Genomic DNA, 20,058 nt, shown 5'->3' with positions numbered 1-20,058 from the left:
CCTTCAGCCCACATACTGATCACAATGTCCAAATCAAGCTAAAATTCTGATGTTTGCTCCCTCAGTCCCTTCATGTTCATGTGCCTATCTAGAATAAACTGCTATTGTATCTGCTTCCACCACTACTCCTGGCAGTCCATTGCAGACACCCACCACTCTGTATTTTAAAAAAATGCTCTGCACCTGTCACTTAAACTTCCAGACCCTCACCTTAAACACATGTCCTCTAGTGTGTGAAGCTTTTGCTCTGGGAAAAGATTCTGACTATCCACCATATGACTGCCTCTCATCATTTTATAAACCTCCATCAAATCTCCCCTCAGCCTCTTATGCTTCAGGGAAAAAAAGCAAAGTTTGCCACAGAACTCACATCCTCTAATCCAGGCCACATCCTGGGAACCTCTTCTGTCCCCTTTCCAAAGCCAGAACTGCACACAGTGCAGCCTGATCAAAGTTTTATATTACTGCAACATGGCCTCCTTCATTTTGTACTCTAAGGCAGGAAGTCATGATGCAAGGATGGTGTTCTGTGTGCAAGTTCTCAATTTCCATATTTTGCATGTTTTTGTTCAGTTGTGTTCATTGAATTGATCCAATATTTGCTCCTATTCCACTAATTTATCAGAGCATGGGACCAGAAACTACAATTTGAATGTGATGTTAAAGTACAGCACATTCATTAATGTAGTGGAGGTATAGGAGTTCAAATAGGGTATAAAGTCTTAAACTCTTTGAGCTATTCAAGTAGGAGTTCAAAACCTTCTTCAAATATTAACTCCTGGCTCAAGTCTGGAACTCCTATTTGAAGAAGAGGTAAGAAAGCATTTTAAAATATTCACAAGTGCTTCGATTTATGAGAACTGTCCATTGAAAACAACTTGATATGTGCTTTTATGTTCTAAGGGTTGGGATATTAAAAGTTGGTTTGAGGTATCTTGGAGGAACTCAGCAAGGTCTCGCAATGTCAAGGGCTCAGGCCAGAAACGGTTAGATATCTTTACTTCCTATGGATGCTGCGAGACCTGCTGAGTTCCCCCAGCATTTCTGTTTTTACTTCAATCACAGGTCTAAAGACTTTAGTCTTTCACTCCTTAAGGTATCATGGACCAGTCACAACTTTTTGTACACATTTCTTTGGAAGATTTACACGTTATAATATCACCCTGAAGAACCTTGACAGCTTTTGATCCAATAAAGTTATTTTTAAGTTAATCACATGCAGAACAGAATTCCACAAACAGAAAATGTTAACACACTTAGCAGGTCGGGCAATATCTGTGAAAAAAGAAACCAAACTTTTGTCAGATCCAGGAACTGAATTTATGCTGAACTGTATGACAGTAAGGCCACAGACAGAATGGCCTCCCAAAACTTCCTGTCCTTTATCACAGAGGTCTTAGAGAACAGCAAGTGGGAGAGTCTGGACCTGCCAATTACCCTGGAGGAGCTGACAGACTCCATCCATTCCTTTGGATCAAGTAAATCTCTCAGAAGTGATGTCTCATGAATGGGACTGAGTAGGACTGGATCTGCTGAAAGTATACTATGCTATGCTCCTGACAGGCAGCAGGTCAGACTCCATGAGGAAGGGTATCGTCACCCTCACCTTCAAACAAGAGGATACCAGGAATTGGAGATTCATATCATTGTTAAATATTGATTACAAAATCCTGTCCATAGTCATTGCCAATTGAGTTCAGTCTGACAGAGCAAACCTGTACGGTTCGGGGCAGGAAAATCACTAACAGCCTTGTACTGTTCAGAGATACCATTGCCTACATGCAGGTCGGGTTGGGTGGGGGGGGGGGGGGGGGTGGTGGACACCTGCTTGGTCAGCTTAGACCAAGAGAAGGCTTTTGAATGGATATCGCACACATACATGATGCACATGCTCTCCAAAACGGGCTTTTGGGAGGGAATCCAAAATTGAATTAAACTGCTCTACATGGACATCCATAGTGCAGCCCAAATAAATGGGTGATAAACGGAGTCAGGCAGATTGCCCCTGCTTTCCAGTCTTATATGTGTTCTGTACATCAGGAAGGACGAGGGCATAAGAGGCCTGGCAGTGGAGGCATCCCTGAACATGGACTATGTCACCGTCTTCTGTTTGGACACTATCAGTCTGTGGATGGATCAGCATCTGCGGCCAGTTTGAGTCTATATTGAGTGCCAGGGTAAACCAGAAGAAGAGCAAGATATTGCTCTTCAGTAACTGGAATGATCGGTCCACCATTCCTTTCACAGTCCGATCTGACCGCCTAAGTGTATTGGGGATCTGGTTTGGATGGGTTGAGGCATGCAATAAAAATTAGAGCGAATCGCAAATATCCACCAGAGATTGGGTCTGTGGGAGCAACGCTCTTTCTCAACAGGGAGGAACCTGGTCATCAGGTGCGAGGTACTCTCAGTACTGCAGTGTGGCCTGCCCCCCACACCTCTGCAGGGCAGTCACCAGAGCAGTCTTCCGGATCATATGGGGATTCAAGATAGAAAAGGTCTGAAGGGTCGCCATGTACAAATCGCCAGTCAATGGGGCGAAGGGCATACCTTTATCTTGATGACCACCTTCATGTGGCTGCATCAGGCTGTGCATGGAACCAAAATATGTGCTGAGGTTCTACCTGTCTCAGGTGTTGTGAAGGAAGGGCATGGCCCTATTGCCATGCAACGTCCCAGTCAGATGGACTTTGCTACATATCCTTTGTGGAAAAGTTTCCAGACCAACACCTTTGACTACAAGGCCATCAGGCAGTAGTCAGCACGGATAGTCCTGCAGACACTGAGTGAGAGGAGCCCTCCCAGTCAGATCCTTCCTGTATAACTGGAGCATCACCCACAACACACATTGTCCCCAAGATGACTGGGGTGGAGGGGAGATAGTTGCCCACCTCTTTGCAAAATGCAGATTTGCTCAGATTGTAGGGTAGGAGGCAAGGGTCCTTGTCACAGTTCATCCCCAGCAGCAACGTGACAGAGGACTCTCTGATCTACGAGCTGTTCCCAGGGACACACACAGTCAGACATCCAGAACTGCTGGAAGATCATCAACCTGGTGAAAGACTGCCTTTGGCCTGCCCAAAAGATGTTGGTCTTTCAGCAGACTGAGATGTCAGTACAGGAATGCTGTTGATTGACACATTCTAGGATGCAGGATTAGGTGTGGAGGGATTCACTGAGGCTTGGTGCAGCCAACATGAGCGTGCTGCAGGTAAGAATCACGGTCTAGAGTCCTTCCATTACTGCGCATTGAAGGGCTGAGACCTGGGCAAATGGGGGAGTAACAAGATGCCACAATGGCAATGGTGTAAATAGAAATGAATGGATACGAAACTATGGATGCAAAGAGACTTTGAACAGCTTTCCTTTTGTAAAGAATTTATTGTGAATTACATCTGTTTTTGATTTTTTTTAAAAAAGCGTTCTTTTTCCACAGCCACTGTCTGACCTGAGTTGTTTTTTTTTCAGCATTTTCTGTTATTTCAGATTCCCAGCATCTACATTTTAGTTTGATTTTCCATTACTGAAAGAAAGGTAATGTTTTAGAGATTTTGGTTAAGTGTCAAATTTTTAATCCCCACAAATGGGGTAAACTAACTTATTGGTTAGAGTGCCATGGGCTGTTTAACACGCGTGAAGGAAAAGGGCCTTGGTTCGAACTTTCTATTTTAGCAGTAAATAAAAATTTTGCACAGAAACAATTTAATTTCAGAAATGGGCAAGAATGTTTAATGCACTACTCTGACAGTAATTGTCTCCTATGATCATTTATGCTGTGTGTCCATTAGAGACCAGCCTGAAATTCTCTGTCTCGGAACTAATTAACACTCAACATTTGCACCAGAGTCTGAGCGGTCCAAGGATTAGTGATTTTTAAGGTGTGTAATATGCTTATCACTGAGCTTTGGTATTGTCGCCTGTGATTCGAGATGTTGTGGTTTAATTCTCACCGTTCCAACCTTTCTGCAAAGTTGCCCTTTCCAGCAAGGGCTATAACTAGTACCAGGCTCAAGATTATCCTACCCCTGCAATGCATTGACTCTTGATTCTTTTAATACAGCCCATATATCAGAATCAGAATTTATTTTCGTGAACAAGTCAAGAAATTCGGTGTTTTTCGGCAGCGTCACAGTGCAAACATTCATATTATAACCATCTTACAACATTAAAATAGTATTGCACTAAAAGTAAGGAAGGATCTTTGGTTCACTGATTATTCAGGAATCTGATGGTGGAGGGGAAGAAGCTGTCCTTGTGACACTGAGTCCTTGCCTTTTGGCTCCTGTACCTTTTTCCCCAATGGTAGCAGAGTGAAGAGGGCATGGGCTGGGTGGTGGGGTTCTTTGAGGATCGAGGCTGCTTTCCTAAGGCACCGCCTCATGCAAAAGTCCTTGATGGAGTGAAGTATCCTGTATAATAACCAGTGGACCAGCCTCACACGTGGTTGTGAAATACCAGAGAAAATTGGCTTCTTGGAAGAAAGCAGAGGGTGATGGTGGAAGGTTGTTTCTTGGACTGGAGGCCTGTGGCTCGTGGTGTGCCTCAGAGATGCTGGGCCCATTGCTGTTTGTCATTGATATCAATCATTTAGATGAGAGGGTACATAGCATGAGTAGTAAGTTTGCGGATGATACTAAAGTGTCTGGTATTCTAGATGGTGAAGACAGTTGCCAAAGACTGCAGCAGGATCAGGCGGGCAGAGGAGTGGTTGATGGAATTTAATACAGAGAAATGTGAGGTGCTGCATTGTAGAAGGTCTAACATGGGTAGGACCCATACGCACAGTAAAGGGTGTGGAGTGTTGTAGAACACTCTGAATACAGAGTGTATCTCTGAATACAGTCCATAGTACCTTGAAAGTGCTATCACAAGTAGATGGTCAAAAGGTCTTTTGGTACATTGGTCTTTATCAGAGTATTGAGTAGAGTTAAGAGGTCTCATCACAGTTGTACAAGGTGCTACTGAGGCCCCATTGGGAGTATTGTATTTAGTTTTGGTCATCAAGCTGGAGAGGGTGCAGACAAGATTGAGAATGTTGCCAGAACATGCGGACCTGAGCCTCACAGAGAGGTTGAGCAGACTGGGGCTTTTTCCTTGGAGTGCAGGTGGATAAGGGGTGATCACATAGATTCTCTTACAAACTCATAAGAGAAATAGATAGAAATGAATGCCTTTTGTCTTTTGCTCAGAGAAGGGAAATCTGTAACCGGGGGCAATATATACGCACACTGTAGCAGCAAGAGTCCTATTAAAGTCAGATGGTTCAATTTACTTTATTGAACTGTTTATGAAACGTTTGGACAGATACATGGCCCACATTCAGGCAAGTGGAACATTTTGGTCAGCATAGGCAAGTTGAGTTGAAGGTCCTGTTTTCATTGTTGTATGATCCTAAATTTCATGGAAGTCCATATTGCTGTAGTTTAGTTGACCATGATCAGCCAAGGTCAAGCGGTTCCTCTGTTTTAGACACGAGAAGAATTATAGCAAATGTATTCTGGACTGGACAATGAATAATGAAGAAATTTTATAAAATTTTACTGCACTTGTCAGATGGGTGAGGCTGAAAGAGAGAACATGATTGGTATAGCGGTTAGCGCAGCGCCTTTACAGTGGCAGCGATTGGGACTAGGGTTCGAATCCCACGCTGCCTGTAAGGAATTTGTACGTTCTTCCTGTGTCTGCGTGGGTTTTCCCTGGGGGCTCCAGTTTCCTCCCACCGTTCAAAACGTACTGGGGGTGTAAATGGAGCGGCATGGACTTGTGGGCCAAAATGGCCTGTTACCGTGCTGTATGTCTAAATTAAGAAATTTAACTTGCAGAATACTGCACAGAACAGGCACAGGCCATTTGACCTCATTGGTCTTTGCCGACCAAATGGGCACTGTGGGCTCATCCCATCGGCCTGCACTTGGTCCATCCCACCCCCCCCCCCCCCCCACCCCCAGCCAAATCCATAAATCTGTCCAAATGTCTTTTGAATGTTGTTATCACTCTCTCTTCCCTTACCCCGCTTCCCCTTTTGGCAGGTCGGTTCCACCTATGGACCACCTTCTGAGTGAAAAGATTGTCTGAATCTTTCACCTTTTGCTTACACCCTCTAGTCCTGGAATCATCTGCACATTCATTTGATCCGCACACCTCATGTTTTCATAGACCTCCATAACGACCCCCTCGGCCTGACACTCCAGGGAATAAAGTCCCAGCCTGTCCCTATAATTCAACCCCTCCAGTCCCAGCAAAATCTTGCTGAATCTCTTCTTGTATCCCTTCCTATAGTTCAAACTGCATACAGTACTCCCAAGTGTGATCTCACCAATGCCTTGGAAACTTTTGTACTCTGTCCTGCCAAACACCTTCTTCAACACCTTATCTGTCTGGGTTACAACTTTCAAGAAACATTCTAATCTGACTAGTCTTGCAAATGAGATCTATGGACTGTATTTGCACATTCTTATATGCACAGACACTACCACACCCTCAATGACAAACTTTTTCGTGTGTGTGTGTACAATTAATGTAAAAAGGGAAATATGAATTTATAAACAAGTAACTTATTCACATGAGGACAATTTCTACATACAATGACTTCCACTTGGGAAAGTGTGTAGATACTAATTTGAGAGGTGGATCCAGCTGCTTCTTCGTGGTTTATTCACTCAGTAAATTGTGCCCATCATTCAGACTTGCCCCTTCTGAGGTTGGCTGGAGTAAGTGGCAGCATTCGCTCAGCTACCAACCACCCGCTCAATACTTGTTGATGCCAAAAAGGCGGACCCCATGTAGCTGAGGGAGTTTGGGAATGAGGGCAGTGAGCAAAGATGTTGTGTTCACCAGGAAATGAACAACATTATATTTTGTGTAGAAACTTGCTAGCATATACCTGGAAAGAAAATGAAACCATTTATTAAATGACAAGCAATCCTTTACTCAGCAAATTACATACTGTTTAAGACTACAATTTAGCCCATGATTTGTGTTTTGGAGTTAAACTCTCCCCCTGCTCATTCCCTATAAACCTGTAAATCCTTTGTTGCTGATTCTTTTGCCAATGACACAACTGCTTTAGCCAAGTTCAGCTCCAATTCAATCTACAAATTCACTGATGAATAACTGGAAATGAGGAGTTGGAATACAGGATGGAGATGGAGAACCAAGTTGGGTAGTGCCAGAACAACAATCTTGCTCTCAACATCACCAAGAACCAAGGAGCTATTGTTGACTTTAGGAAGGAGAGGTTGAGGGACCATGTACCTGTCCACACCCATGGGACAGAGATGGGGAGAGGAAGTACCTTCAAGTTCCTGGGAGTCCATATCTCAGAAAAACTCTCCTGAAGCCAGCACATCAAGGCAACCATGAAGAAGGCACAGCAACACCTACCTTCTGAGAAGTCTGACGAGAATTGGCATGTTATTGGACTCTCTACCAAATCTCTGTGAGGTGCTGCCTTAAGAGGGCAGCCAACGTCACCCTGGTCACCACCTCCTCACTGCTCCCTTCGAGCAGAAGGTACAGAAGCGTGAAGACCAGCTCCTCTCGGTTCAAGAACACTTTCTTTCCAACAGTGATCAGACTCTTGAACCTCCCCTTGTTACATTGACCATCGAATGCTCCCACAGCACAAAAGGACTGTCTGCACTATTGCACTTTGAAAACTGTGAATATATTAACTACCTGTATTTGTACTTATTTTCCATTTTTAATTTAATGTGTACTCTTGTTTTTTCATGAAGTACCTGTTCAGCTGCAGCAACAATTTTGGTGCATATGTACATTATACAATGTATATGACAATAAACATATTGTTATTATTATAAATTATCTTAAATCCTTGTCCTTGTTTGTTGACCTTCCAGCCACAGGAAAGTTCCTCTGCCTCCACACAAGAGCAGGAGGAGGATGCTAACCTCAATTCTTCTGTGCCAGTTTCCCATAGTCCTCAAACCCCTAATCCACCTTGAATACTTCTCCATCAAAATACATTTATGGTTTCGAATGTTACAATTAAATTTTCCTTTCCCTTATCCTGCTCTACAAAGAACAATCCCAGTTTCTCCACAAAATCTGCTTTGCAACCTTGGATTACTTTTCAATAATTAACCTGTTTAAAGTTTGTTTCCATGGGTCTTTCCATGAGCCCAAGCAACTTGGGCTTGAGCTCTCCCTACTCCCCAAAAGCCTATCCACCATAACCAAAACATGCTCTCCACTTGCCTGGACGAAGTGCAACTTCCAACACCTCTCAAGAAGCTGAGGGTTACCACCCAGGGTAAAGCAACTCAGTTAATTGACACCTAAACCACTTCTAGACATTCACTCTCCCCTCGACTGGACAACAGTGGCTGCAATGTGCATCATTACTGCACAGAATGTATTGCTGCAAGTCACCTTGGCTAGTTTGACTAACCATGTGACTTTCCTCTCCAAGCAGTTCAAGGTAGCAGGCACATGGGAACACTGCTGACTGCAGATTCCTCTCCAAATCACATTGCTTTACAAATGCATTGCTGCCCCTTCATTATCACTGGGTCCAAACCCTTCTCACAAAGATGGCACCTATTGGCAGTGGTTCATAATCACCTTCTCACGACATTAAACACTAGTCTTGCCAGTGACAACTTCCACCCGCCACCCGCACCCCCCCCCCCCCACCCCGGATAAAATAACTTTAAAAAGTTAAAACACTTAAGGTGTGTATTGAAAGGGTATTCAACTGTGAAATTGACAGACTGATTCGTACCATATCAGCTATCCTGGGATCATCGCCTGTCAGATCTTGAAGTGATATCCAAAAAAAAGGTAGACCTGCATTTCTAGATATTTTCACACAAGTACTCTTAAAAAAAGTACTGTATAGTCAAGGCTGTTTGACATATAGGCATTGTAGCACAGTAGAATAACCTTGCAGCCAATTTCAAATTTATTTGTCAAGGAATTAATGATCTGTTTCAAGAAATGCTGATTTGAGGGATAAACATTGCCCAGCACATTGGGAATGCCCTTGTCCTTCCAATGGTGCTGAGAATCTTTTATGTCACAGCAAACAAAGTCTAGTATCTAAAAAAAACACATTCAAGTGTCAAGAGAGGAGTTTTGAACCCTGATTAAAACTTGTAAATATTGGGGATTTCACTGGCTAGTTTCTGTTTCCCTCTCACGACAATGCTCCAGGTTTCCCCCTAGTTCTGACAATTAAAGCAGTTACCAAAAAGTAAAACTGGGACTTACAGAATTATTGGTGCAATGGTGAGAAATTTGCGTGATGATGTGAACTGGATCCCATAATCCATTTGCTCCCAGTGGGTCAGTAACCGTGCCTTGCCTTGGTCTGGAGTCTCAAAGGGTGTTCCTTTAACCGTGTGCAGAAACCAATACATAGCCTATAAACAGAGACTCATTACCACACCTGGTGTTGACTTGAAGCCCTCACCATTTTTTGTTGTGAGTGGAAGGCTCATCTTTAAACAACCTTGGTGGATACTTATGGAGATCGTAAAAGGCTGGATCATTTCTACCTTATTTTGATGTTGCTCTTGATACAACATTTAAACACCCAGCCTCTCCCATACAAAGACCTCCATATTTAAAAGCCTTGGTTTTAGGCTTAAAAGTCCTGTGAAATATGTAGTGACACTCTTCCACTTTGTAGAAAATAATTTAACCAGTTTAAAACAGCTTATCAATTAAATTTTAGATTTTCATTTAACTGCTGAGCTTATAGAGACAGAGCTATACAGCGTATAAATGGGCCCTTTGGCACACTGAATAAATGCCAACCATCTACACTAATACTTAGTATTAATACTAATACTTGCCTCCATCAATTCCAGATCCCTCTTTGCCTTGATCATTAACATTTATCAGTCATAAGTGATGATTGTATCTCCATCAAAGCCACATTTATTCTTGGTATATTTTGGATAAGTGTACTGGGCCAGTGTGTTAATGTGTAACCCAGATCAAGTGAACAGAAACTTGGTTGCACAGAGCTTTCTGCAAAGCTCAGGGATACAATTGGAAAAAAATAGCTCCAGTTTAAAAGTCACTGGGCAAATGCATCAAGCAATATGCTCAATCATTACAGACCTGAAACTCCCAGAATCTGATTGGATGAGAAAGGGACCTGCCTAGGTTCTGCTGCCAAATAGGCCACAGACCCTTGCATGGGGAATACCTGTGGAAACTTCAAGTTATTAAGGAACACTGTATTACAGGGCAAATCGCAATGCATCTTGACAGTAAAATCAGAATCCAACCTTTCCAGTGTGAGCACAATTTCCTTACAGCATGGAAAGAGATCATTCAAGCTATGCCAACTCATAGAGCAACCCTACTACATCCCTCTGCCTCCACAGATGCTGCTCAACTGCTGAGTCCCTCCAGCAGTTTGCTCCAGGTTCCAGCATCTAACCTCATTTCTCAAATATTCTCCCACATATCTATCAGCTCACCCCAATTCTACCATCTACCTACAGCAGGGGCAATATACAGTAACCAATTAAGTGACCAAATTAATCATTCAAAGATGTTCTTCTGGTACACAACTTTCACAGTATTTGGCAGTCAATGCACAGTGGGAGAGTAGGTCTCAGTGCCCAAGCAATGGAGATTTGCTAGGAGACCATCACCATCTCTGATGAATAAGTGTAGGTTATAGTGGGGGATTGGAGTGGGGTGGTGTAAATCACAGGGGAGCTTGCGCACACACACAGATTCCCAAGAAAGTGATCAGGAAGGGAGGCCTGGCTGGTTGTCCTTTGATAATATGAGGGTAGGAAAGAATGCCGAAGATTAACCATGGCAACAGTACCCTCAAGCTCAAGAGACTGAATCCTGTGTATTGCAACTTGTATACTGCAGGTTTGTTTTAAGATCAAAGAGGTGTCAGTGGATGTTATTTATTTGGATTTTCAGAAGGCCTTTGACAAAGTGCCGCACACAAGAATTCTAAACAAGAAAGGAGTTCACAGTATTACCAGGAAACATACTATGGTGAATAGAAGATTGGCTGAATGGCAGAAGGCAAAGAGTAGAAATAAGGCTGTCTTTTCTGGCTGGCTGCCAGTAACTAATGGTGCTCCATGGGGGTTGGTGATGAGGAGAGGTGACTTCAGCCGGGGGGGGGGGGGGGGGGGGGGTGAATCTGTGGAATTTGTTGCCACAGATGACTGTGGAGGCCACATCATTGGTTTGATAGATTCTTAAGTAGTAAGGGTGACAAAGGTTATGGGGAGGAGAAAGGGGTTGAAAGAGATAGGAAAACTGAGGAGGTCCTGAAGCCTATGCCATGTACCAGTGAGGGCAGGAATAGGAAGTTATGGCAGATGAATGCATGGCTGAAGTTCATGGATCATTAGGATCTTTGGGGAAAGTATGACCTGTACAAAAAAGACAGGTTGCACCTAAACAGGATGGAGGCCACCAATATCCTGGAAGGCAGGTTTGCTAGAACATTTGAGGAGAGTTTAAACTAGTTTGGCAGGGGGGTGGGAACCAAAATGTGAAGGCATAGAACACAACAGATGGTGGAAAGCTGGATGCAACATGTGAGTTTGTCAGGAAGGACGGGCAGTGGTGGGAGCGTAAATGTAGTCAGTTGGAGGAATTAAAATATGTCTATATCAATGCAAGGATTATTAGGAATAGAGATGAATTAGAGCAAGGGTCAGTAGGTGAAATTACAATGTTGTGGCCATTACAGAGACTTGGCTGATGCAGGTATTAAGGTTTAGATGTTTTAAAAGGAATAGGATAAAAAGTAAAAGGGGGGGGGGGGTGTGTGAAGTAGCATTACTAATCAGGGATAGTATCACAGGTCCAGAAAGGGAGGACATAGTGGAGGAATTGTCTATTGAGTCAGTGTGGGTATAAATGGGCAGGGAGCAATCACTGTATTGGAAGTAGTCTATCAGCCCCAATAGCTCTTGGGACATTGAGGAGCAGATATGTAGGCAGATTTTGGAATGGTGCAGAGATACTGGTGCGGATTTGAGAGACTTGAGATGGAGCAGAATTTGTCAGGTGTGTCCAAGGATTTAGTACTGGGTAGAGCACCTGGTCAGGGAACCGACCTCTCAGTGGGAAGCATTTCAGTGAAAGTGACCACAACTCCCCTGACCTTTATCGTAGTTATTGACAAGAATAGTAGACAAAATGAGAAGGTGTTTCATTGGAGAAGGGCTAATTATGATGGAATTAGGCAGGAACTGGGGAGAGAAAATTGGGAAGAGATTTCTCAGGGAAGAGCACAGGAAAAAATGTGGAGGATATTTTGGCATCACTTGTGCTGAATTTCTGGATAGGTTTGTCCCACTGAGACAGGGTAAAGATGGTAGGAAAAGGGAAATTGGTTGACAAAAGAGGTGAGAGAAAGAAGGAAGCTTACAGGTTTAGGAAAGACAGGAAGGGCTCATAGAATTATATGATAGCCCGGAAGAAACTTAAGAAAGGATTTAGGAGAGCTAGAAGGGGACACAAGAAGGCCTTGACAAGTAGGATTAAGGAAAACCCTAAACCGTTCTATGAATATGTGAAGAACAAAAGATGACAAGAGTGAAGGTAGGGCTGCAACATGTGCCTGGAGGCAGAGGAGGGAGGGAGGTATTAAATGAATACTTTGCTTCAGTGTTCACCAGACAGAGGAACCTTGTTGAAGGTGAGGTCAGTATAGAACAGGCCTGTGGGCTGGAGCACGTTGAGGTTAAGAAAGAGGGTGCTGGATCTTCTTAAAAACATTAGCATTGCTAACTCGCTGAGACCTGTCAAGATATACCCAGGTGACTACAGGAGGCAAGAGAAGAGATTGCTGGGGTGTTGGCAATGATCTTTGTGTCCTCCCTGGCCACAGGGGAGGTAACGGAGGATTGGAGAATAGTAAATGTGGTCTCCTTGTTTAAAAAGGTAATTGGGAGAATCCTGGGAATTATAGACTAGTTCTACATCAGTGCTGGGCAAACTACAGGTGAGGATTCTTAGGGACAGGATTTATGAACATTTAGAGAAGTATAGTCTTCTCAGGGATAGTCAGCGTGGCTTTGTGAGGGGAAATACATGCCTAGCAAGCCTAATTGAGTTTTTTGAGGAAGTAACAAAAGAAATTGAGGAAGGTAGGGCAGTAGATGTGATGCATATGGATTTTAGGAAGGCATTTGATAAGGTCCCCCATGGTGGACTCGTTCAGAAAGTCATGAGATGTGGGATCCATGGAACCTTGGCTGTGTGGATTCAGGATTGGCTTGGCTTCAGGAAGCAGAGGCAGAGTTGGGCAGAAAAGTGGCAGATGGAGTTCAATCTGGATAAGTGTGAAGTGATGCATTTTGGAAGATTAATGCCAGGATTTTTAATAGTGTGGAAGTGATGCATTTTGGAAGATTAATGCCAGGATTTTTAATAGTGTGGAAGAACAGAGGGACCATGGAGTCCAAATCCACAGATCCCTCAAGGTTGCTCCGCAGGTTGATAGGGTAGTTAAGAAGGCTTATGGTGTACTGGCCTTCATTAGTCAGGGGATTGCGCTCAAGAGCCCCGAGGTAATGTTGCAGCTCTATAAAAACTGGTGGGACCATACTTGGAATATTGTGTTCAGTTCTGGTCACCTCATTACAGGATGTGGAAGCTTCAGAGAGGATGCAGAGGAGATTTACCAGGATTGGAGAATGCATCTTATGAGGCAAGGTTAGCAGAACTGGGGCTTTCCTCTTTGGAGCAAAGAAGGATGAGAGATGACAAGATTATGAGAGACATAGTGTAGGGCAGCCAGCACCTTTTTCCGAGATTAGAAAGCACCAGAGGACATCTATACAAAGTGAGTGGAGGAGATCTTTGGGAGAGATGTCAGGGATAAGTTTTTTTTTTAAAAAGAGAAGGTAATGGGTGGCTGGAATGCATTACCAGGGGTGGTAGTGGAGGCTGGTGCAATAGGGACATTTTCTTGGACAGACAAGAAAATAGAGGGTTATGGGTGTGAGGGAGGGAAGATTTTGTCTGTTGAGTAGGGTGATGTAGGTCAGCACAGCATCATGGGCTGAAGGTGTGCTGTGCTCTTATGTTCTACTTCATCCATTTGAATGGCGAAGCAGATATGTGTGGCCGAAAATCCAAATTCTGCTCCTTTGTCTTATGTCCTTAAAGACGTCAAACAGCCTTATAAAGCACCCATCTAAATACCCAACCATCGCTGTCCCACCCTACCCACTCTCCTTAACTCACCGTGTTGTGGATGATGTGAGTGAGGGTCCACACCAACGGAATGCTGAAGAATGGAATACTCAGCAAGGCGACATGGAGAATTCCAATTAAAATTAGGTAGGCCAGCCAGATTCCCCGGCTGTTCATTATCCGAGTGTTGGGATTAACCTCACTGTGAGCGACGCCAACGTACATCCTGTCTCCTACTTTAAAGAAGGGCACAGTTCAAACATAAGAGAACATGCTTCTCTTTGCACTCCACTTATAGCCTTTCCAATGGTTTCCTCAGCTATTGTGCTGAAGGGAAGTGATGTTGTCACTAAGAGCTTCCCAAAGACAGTGTTTTGTTGCAGGACTTCTTACACAAATTGACACATTTGAACCGCTGCTAGCTCTTAACTGGCCTGCCAACGACAATAACAAGATCTCACTAACAACACCCAAAACAAATTCTCACTTAAAATTATTTAGTGATATCTGAAGGATAATTACTGGCCCCAGGACATGGAAAGTTATATGGTTATGGTTATGGAAAGAAACTCACCTGGTGAGCATTCATGTTCATTAAAGAGAGCAAGCAGACAGGGCCATGGATCTGCCTTGACAGTGTGGCATATCCTTCAGGTCAGTAGTAGAATACTGGCCTGAATTTTGTGGGATTTGAACCCACAACTTCTCACTCACAAAAGAAAGCAATAAACTGAGCCTTGACACTGGTGTTGGAAAATCCCTGTGGAAATTCACAAGGTGTGCAACTGAAACTGGATTATAACAGGTGGGAATATTAATTTGTGTGGACATTGTCTGGACATTGGAGTTGAAGGAATTGCTCGTATATTCACAAGGATTTGACATATTTGAAGTCCATTTTTTGTACATGGAATCTAACTTGCTGTAGAGTTTGTGACAGGACTTTGAAATCAGCAAACCTGTAGAATAACTACTCACAACTTACAATGAGGTATTCACATCAGAAACACTCCTGTTTATAATTCAGAAAAGATTCAGAACATCCATAAAGGAAATGGACATTCCCATCCCTAGTTAAGAAAGACCATCAGTTATCAACATAAAACAGGTGAACAGAAGACATAGGAGCAGAAAAAGCCTATTCAGTCCATCAAGTCCTGGCCCACCATTTAATCATGAGCTGATCCATTTTCCCACTCAGCCCCACTGCCTGGCCTTTGATGCCCTGGTTAATCCAGAACCTATTAATCTGTACCCAAAATACACCCAATGGCTTGCCTCCACAACTGCCTGTGGCAACAAATTTCAGATTTACCACCCTCTGACTAAAGAAATCCCTCCGCATCTCTATTCCAAGTGAACGCCCTTCAATCCTGAAGTTGTGCCCTCTTGTCCTAGACTCTCCCACCGTGGGAAACAACCTTTTTACATCTACTCTGTCCATGGCTTTCAATATTCAAAATGTTTCAATGAGATCTCCCATTATTCTACTATATTGCAACAAGTACAGACCAAGAGCCATCAAACATTTCTCATATAACCCTTTCATTCCCAGAATCATCCTTGTGAAACTTCCCCTGAACCCTCTCTCACGTCAGCACATCCTTTCTTAAATGAGAAGCCCAAAGCTGCTCACAATATTCCTTTAAATTTAAATATGCAACACGGTTACACATCCTTTCGGCCCATGAGTCTGTGCTGCCCAATTACACCCAATTGACCTACAACTCCGGTCCTTTTTTTTTTAAAAGCAATGGAAGGAAACCCACACAGACACAGGGAGAACATACAAACTAGGTATCACCGGTGCCTTATAAAGCCTCAATATCACATCCTTGCTCTTATACTTCTCTTGAAATGAACGTCAACATTGCATTCGCCTTCTTCACCGCCATCTCAACTGCAAATTTACCTTCAGGCTATCCTGCACAAGGATTCTCAAGACCCTTGCATCTGGAAATTTTCAATTTTCTCCCCATTTAGAAAATAGTTTGCCCATTTATTTCTTTGACCAAAGTACATGACGGTACACTTTCCGGCATTGCATTTCATTTGAACAAGCTCTGTTGTACGAGGCTTTCAGTGCATTAACTCAATGAGTCTATACGTGGTGCATTTGCCAGAATATAAGATTGGAAAGTCAAAGATTGCATCATGTGACATGAACTATTTTGAAAGCATGTCGTTCTTCCCCATACCTGGTGAGGGCTTAAGTGAGAAAAAAAGATGCTGGAGATGCACAGGTCTCAAATCCATATCCTGTACTGAGGCAAGGAAATACAAAAAAAAATGTCGGAAATAAGATTTCGTCTCATGCTCGGTGGACATGGCAGGTGATGAAAGTGCACTGGGTGCATTGCTGGTGCTTGCAAACTTTGCCAGCCCACACTGGAGTTGCTCCAGAGTTTCTGCTGTCCCCTCATTGGAAAGTGGGTTGTGCGCTTCTACTGCAATTTGCGTCAAACACTGTGGTAGAAATAAGTTGATGCAGCTGTAAGGTGGCAGCTATGATTCCAATCAGTGAAAGAACCAGGGGAGGCCAGGCTGCTTCAGATAAAACACAAGTAGAAGTTTGAACCAGATACCTTGTTAACAGTGTTTTCCTGGCCAGTCTCCCATCTTTCTGACGCCATAACTTTCAGTTAATCCAGAAATCTGCTGTCCCTTGATTCAACTTTCATCAAGTCCATTACCCATTCACCAATTATCCCTCTTGACGTGCTGACCCACAATTGCTCCTAGTTTAACAATGCCAATGTAAACAATTTCACCCTAGTTTTCAATCCCCTTTGTAACACACAAAAGTGATGGAGAAACTCAGGTCATGCAGCATCGACAGGAAGTAGACTTTTCAGGTCTTGGCCCTTGGTCAAGGTACGAGCAAAAACAGGTAGCCGCCTGAATATAAAGGTGGGCGGGGGAGGAGAAGAGGAGGGAGGAAGTGGCGGGCGGGGGGAGGAGGAGTAAGGCTAATGGATAAGTGGTCACAGGCTCTTAGTGGGAGGGCAGAAGATGAAAAAAAAGGTAATGGGAGAGTGTTGCTCTCTGATAGGGAATGGGGTGTAGATCTATCTGGAGGAAAGGAATAGAGAAGGAGAGACTCAGTGGGGAAGGGCCTTAACATAAACTGGAGGTCGATGTTCATGCCTTCAAGATGGAGAGTTCCCAGATGTAATATTAGGTGTTATTCCTCCAATTTGAGGGAAGCCTCAGTTTGGCAGTTCATGAGTCCATAGACAGGTATGTGGGTGTGGGAATGGGGTAAAATGTTTGGCCACTGGGAGGATGCTATTATTGCAGCAGACAGAGCATAGGTGCTCAACGAAACCATCTTCCAGTCTGCATCCAGTCTCACCGATGTAGAGGAGGCCACATCAGACCCTTCCCCATCTCTGTAACTTCCTTCAGCTCCTCCACTTTTCTCCATCCAGTTCATGCTCCACCATTGATGGTGATTTTCAGCTCCCTTCCCATAATTCTCTGCCTCTCCATCCTTATGATGCTCAAAAAACCCTTTCAGTGACCATGTTTTTGATCAATCATTTGATGTTCTCCCTCAGTCAATTATTTTCCAATTTGTGGTTGTTTTATAACATCAAATGCAAATTGTTTATAATAAAATCTAAAGATTACATCCCAGGACACAAAAATAGGCCAAGATTAAATTAACTGATTTAACCATTTGCACAAGGTCAGATGCTTATAAGGTCTAACAACTGCACAGTGATCCAATTACATTTTTGTAGTGTGCACGAACTCAGAGAACAATTTAGAGGGCTTTTTTTTTAAAATGGGCTGTAAAGATTTTGTTATCATTAGCTTGCAAGCACATGATGTACTTCAGGTAAACTGTATTCTCTTTGGAAGAGGATAAGTCTGGACTCGTTGAAGTGAGGATAATGCCAAGAAGACACCACCAGCAATGGAACTGAAGGATCTTTACAGTGAACTCACTCAAATGTTACCCATACCTATAAGATTTATTGATCCAGGTGACAAGTGAAACTTGATGTCACCCTGGAGATTTTTTTTTGCCCTGCCAATAATGGTAATTCTGCCTTGCCTGCAGGAAAAAAAAAGAATCTCAGGGTTGTATATGATGCCATGTATGTACTCTGACAACAAGTCCAAATCTGATTGGAGTTACTGTTGGTAGATGAATGCTCAAGCAAGCTATTGTTCCAACAGATTAAAAATAATAACAGAAAGAAGTACAATTTATCAGCCTTTAGCTCATTAAACTCTCCCAAGGTTCAAAATTATTTCCTCTTGCCCACCTTCACTGGAGTTTCCTACAAGGAGAATGCGTACATTCCAAATCAGGCCAGGTACTCAAACTACCCAAAATAAAGTATTTTTAAATTATTGCCCTAGACATTATTACATTAACAAGGGCATTTCACTTCTTTTACAAAATAGAGAAAGAATGCCTTTTGAAGTACATGCACCATTCCCCAGTAAAATTTCTATCAGATATGAAAACAATTTGTAGTGAGGATCATTTAATACTGAATTATTTTTTAAATGCAGTGCTGGTTAAAAAAAAATAGAAGAACATAGTAAGGCGAGGTGAAAATAACATTCTTGAAACTTGAGTAGGTTTAAAAACAGACTCTGAAGGCCTGCTCTTTAAAAACAAAGACATTCCCGCAATAAACTCCATTTATCTCTTTAACTCATAAGAAACGAATATAAAACTATCTGATATCAGTAACAGCCCCTTCACTCACCACCTTTAACCACGACCAAGAGATCTTCCACCGCTCAACCTAACCCGTCACGGGAGAGAGAGAGAGAGAGAGAGAGAGCGACAACGCCCCAATCAGCTGGTTCGCGCTCCCCGCAACTCGTAACACAATTGGCTAGTCGTACGTCCATCAGCTGTGGGTCGTTGACTCTGCTGGACGGCTCGGTGCGTGCTCGGCCCAACTCGTGCTGCAATTGGCTACTCGCACGTCAATCAGCTGTAGGTGGACTATCAGTGTAGGTTGCACTGAGGCGACGACGGTCAATGATTGAGTTGGGGATGGTCGGGAGGCAGAGAGAAGAGAAGCGGCCGAATCACGTCTAAAAGACACGATAGAAAACAGGAAACACTTTAACCCGAACGATTTGTATTCCTCAAAATGAAGTGTCTTTGAATGTTTTTCCATCTTAGAAGTGTCAGGTAAAGGCAACTCATTATAAATCAGCATACCTTATTATAAATTTCGGAAGATTGGCCACAGGTTTAATTTAATTAAACCACGTGTTGCCCTAAGGTCACCGACTTGTATGGCCACAGGGCAAGCCTTTGGCATGAAACTGGACGCCTCAATCATCTTGGTCCATCTGCAGGAGAAAATGTATCAATGAAATATGTCCTTAGTCAACATTACCTCGAATAAACAGCCTAAATAGATAAAAACACAGAAATGGCTGGGAGAAGAGAAATGTTAGGACAGGAGAAAGGAAAGGTGAGAAATGATAGGGGAAGGAGGGCAGTTTTGGGCTCTGCGAATGGAGGCCGAGAGAAAAGAGAGCCAGAGCTAAAGGAATACTCTTTTCACATTGGCTAACCAGTAAATTGACAGTTCAACGAACCGGTTCAAAATAGCATTTTTGTCATTCACACTGGACCAGTGTTAACTGGTTCTCTGCGCCCTTTCACACTCATCACCTGGCATCCCAGAGCAAAGGGGCACCTATCCTCTAGTGGTGACATCCTACATACCCCCATCCCATTCACACTGGGGTAAACGGTATGCTGATTCAAAATGAATCGCCAATCATACACCCTCCCTAGGTGGCTCATCCCCGAGGCGATCTGACCCCTCTGTGCCAGTTCGCGAGCGTTCACACTGGCACATTAAGTGGTAGATTGGCAGTTAATTACTGGTTTGAAGTGCTAGCGTGAAT

At 43.3% G+C, this 20,058-nt stretch overlaps 1 protein-coding gene across 3 annotated transcripts; it reads right to left on the bottom strand.

Annotated features, from left to right (window-relative positions):
* Positions 1 to 5,939: 5,939 nt before the first annotated feature.
* On the bottom strand, positions 5,940 to 18,971 carry LOC138747292 (ORM1-like protein 2). 3 transcript variants are annotated; one of them, XM_069906382.1, is made up of 4 exons: positions 18,891 to 18,971; positions 14,212 to 14,393; positions 9,232 to 9,383; positions 5,940 to 6,883 (listed from the first exon to the last, which is right to left on the bottom strand). In XM_069906382.1, exons 2-4 carry the CDS (start codon positions 14,383 to 14,385, stop codon positions 6,748 to 6,750), a joined length of 462 nt encoding a protein of 153 aa, XP_069762483.1. In that variant the 5' UTR covers positions 14,386 to 14,393; positions 18,891 to 18,971; the 3' UTR covers positions 5,940 to 6,747. The 3 variants fall into 3 exon arrangements, with proteins under 3 accessions (XP_069762483.1, XP_069762484.1, XP_069762485.1); XM_069906383.1 differs by having other exon boundaries at positions 14,212 to 14,396; positions 18,891 to 18,946; XM_069906384.1 differs by having other exon boundaries at positions 18,894 to 18,941.
* Between the last annotated feature and the right edge of the window lie 1,087 nt (positions 18,972 to 20,058).

Source organism: Narcine bancroftii, chromosome 12, assembly GCF_036971445.1.
Source record: "Narcine bancroftii isolate sNarBan1 chromosome 12, sNarBan1.hap1, whole genome shotgun sequence".
In the NCBI taxonomy this organism is placed as follows: Eukaryota; Metazoa; Chordata; class Chondrichthyes; order Torpediniformes; family Narcinidae; genus Narcine; species Narcine bancroftii.
Note: the sequence above shows the minus strand (reverse complement) of the source record. Positions and strands in the feature narration are given on the sequence as shown.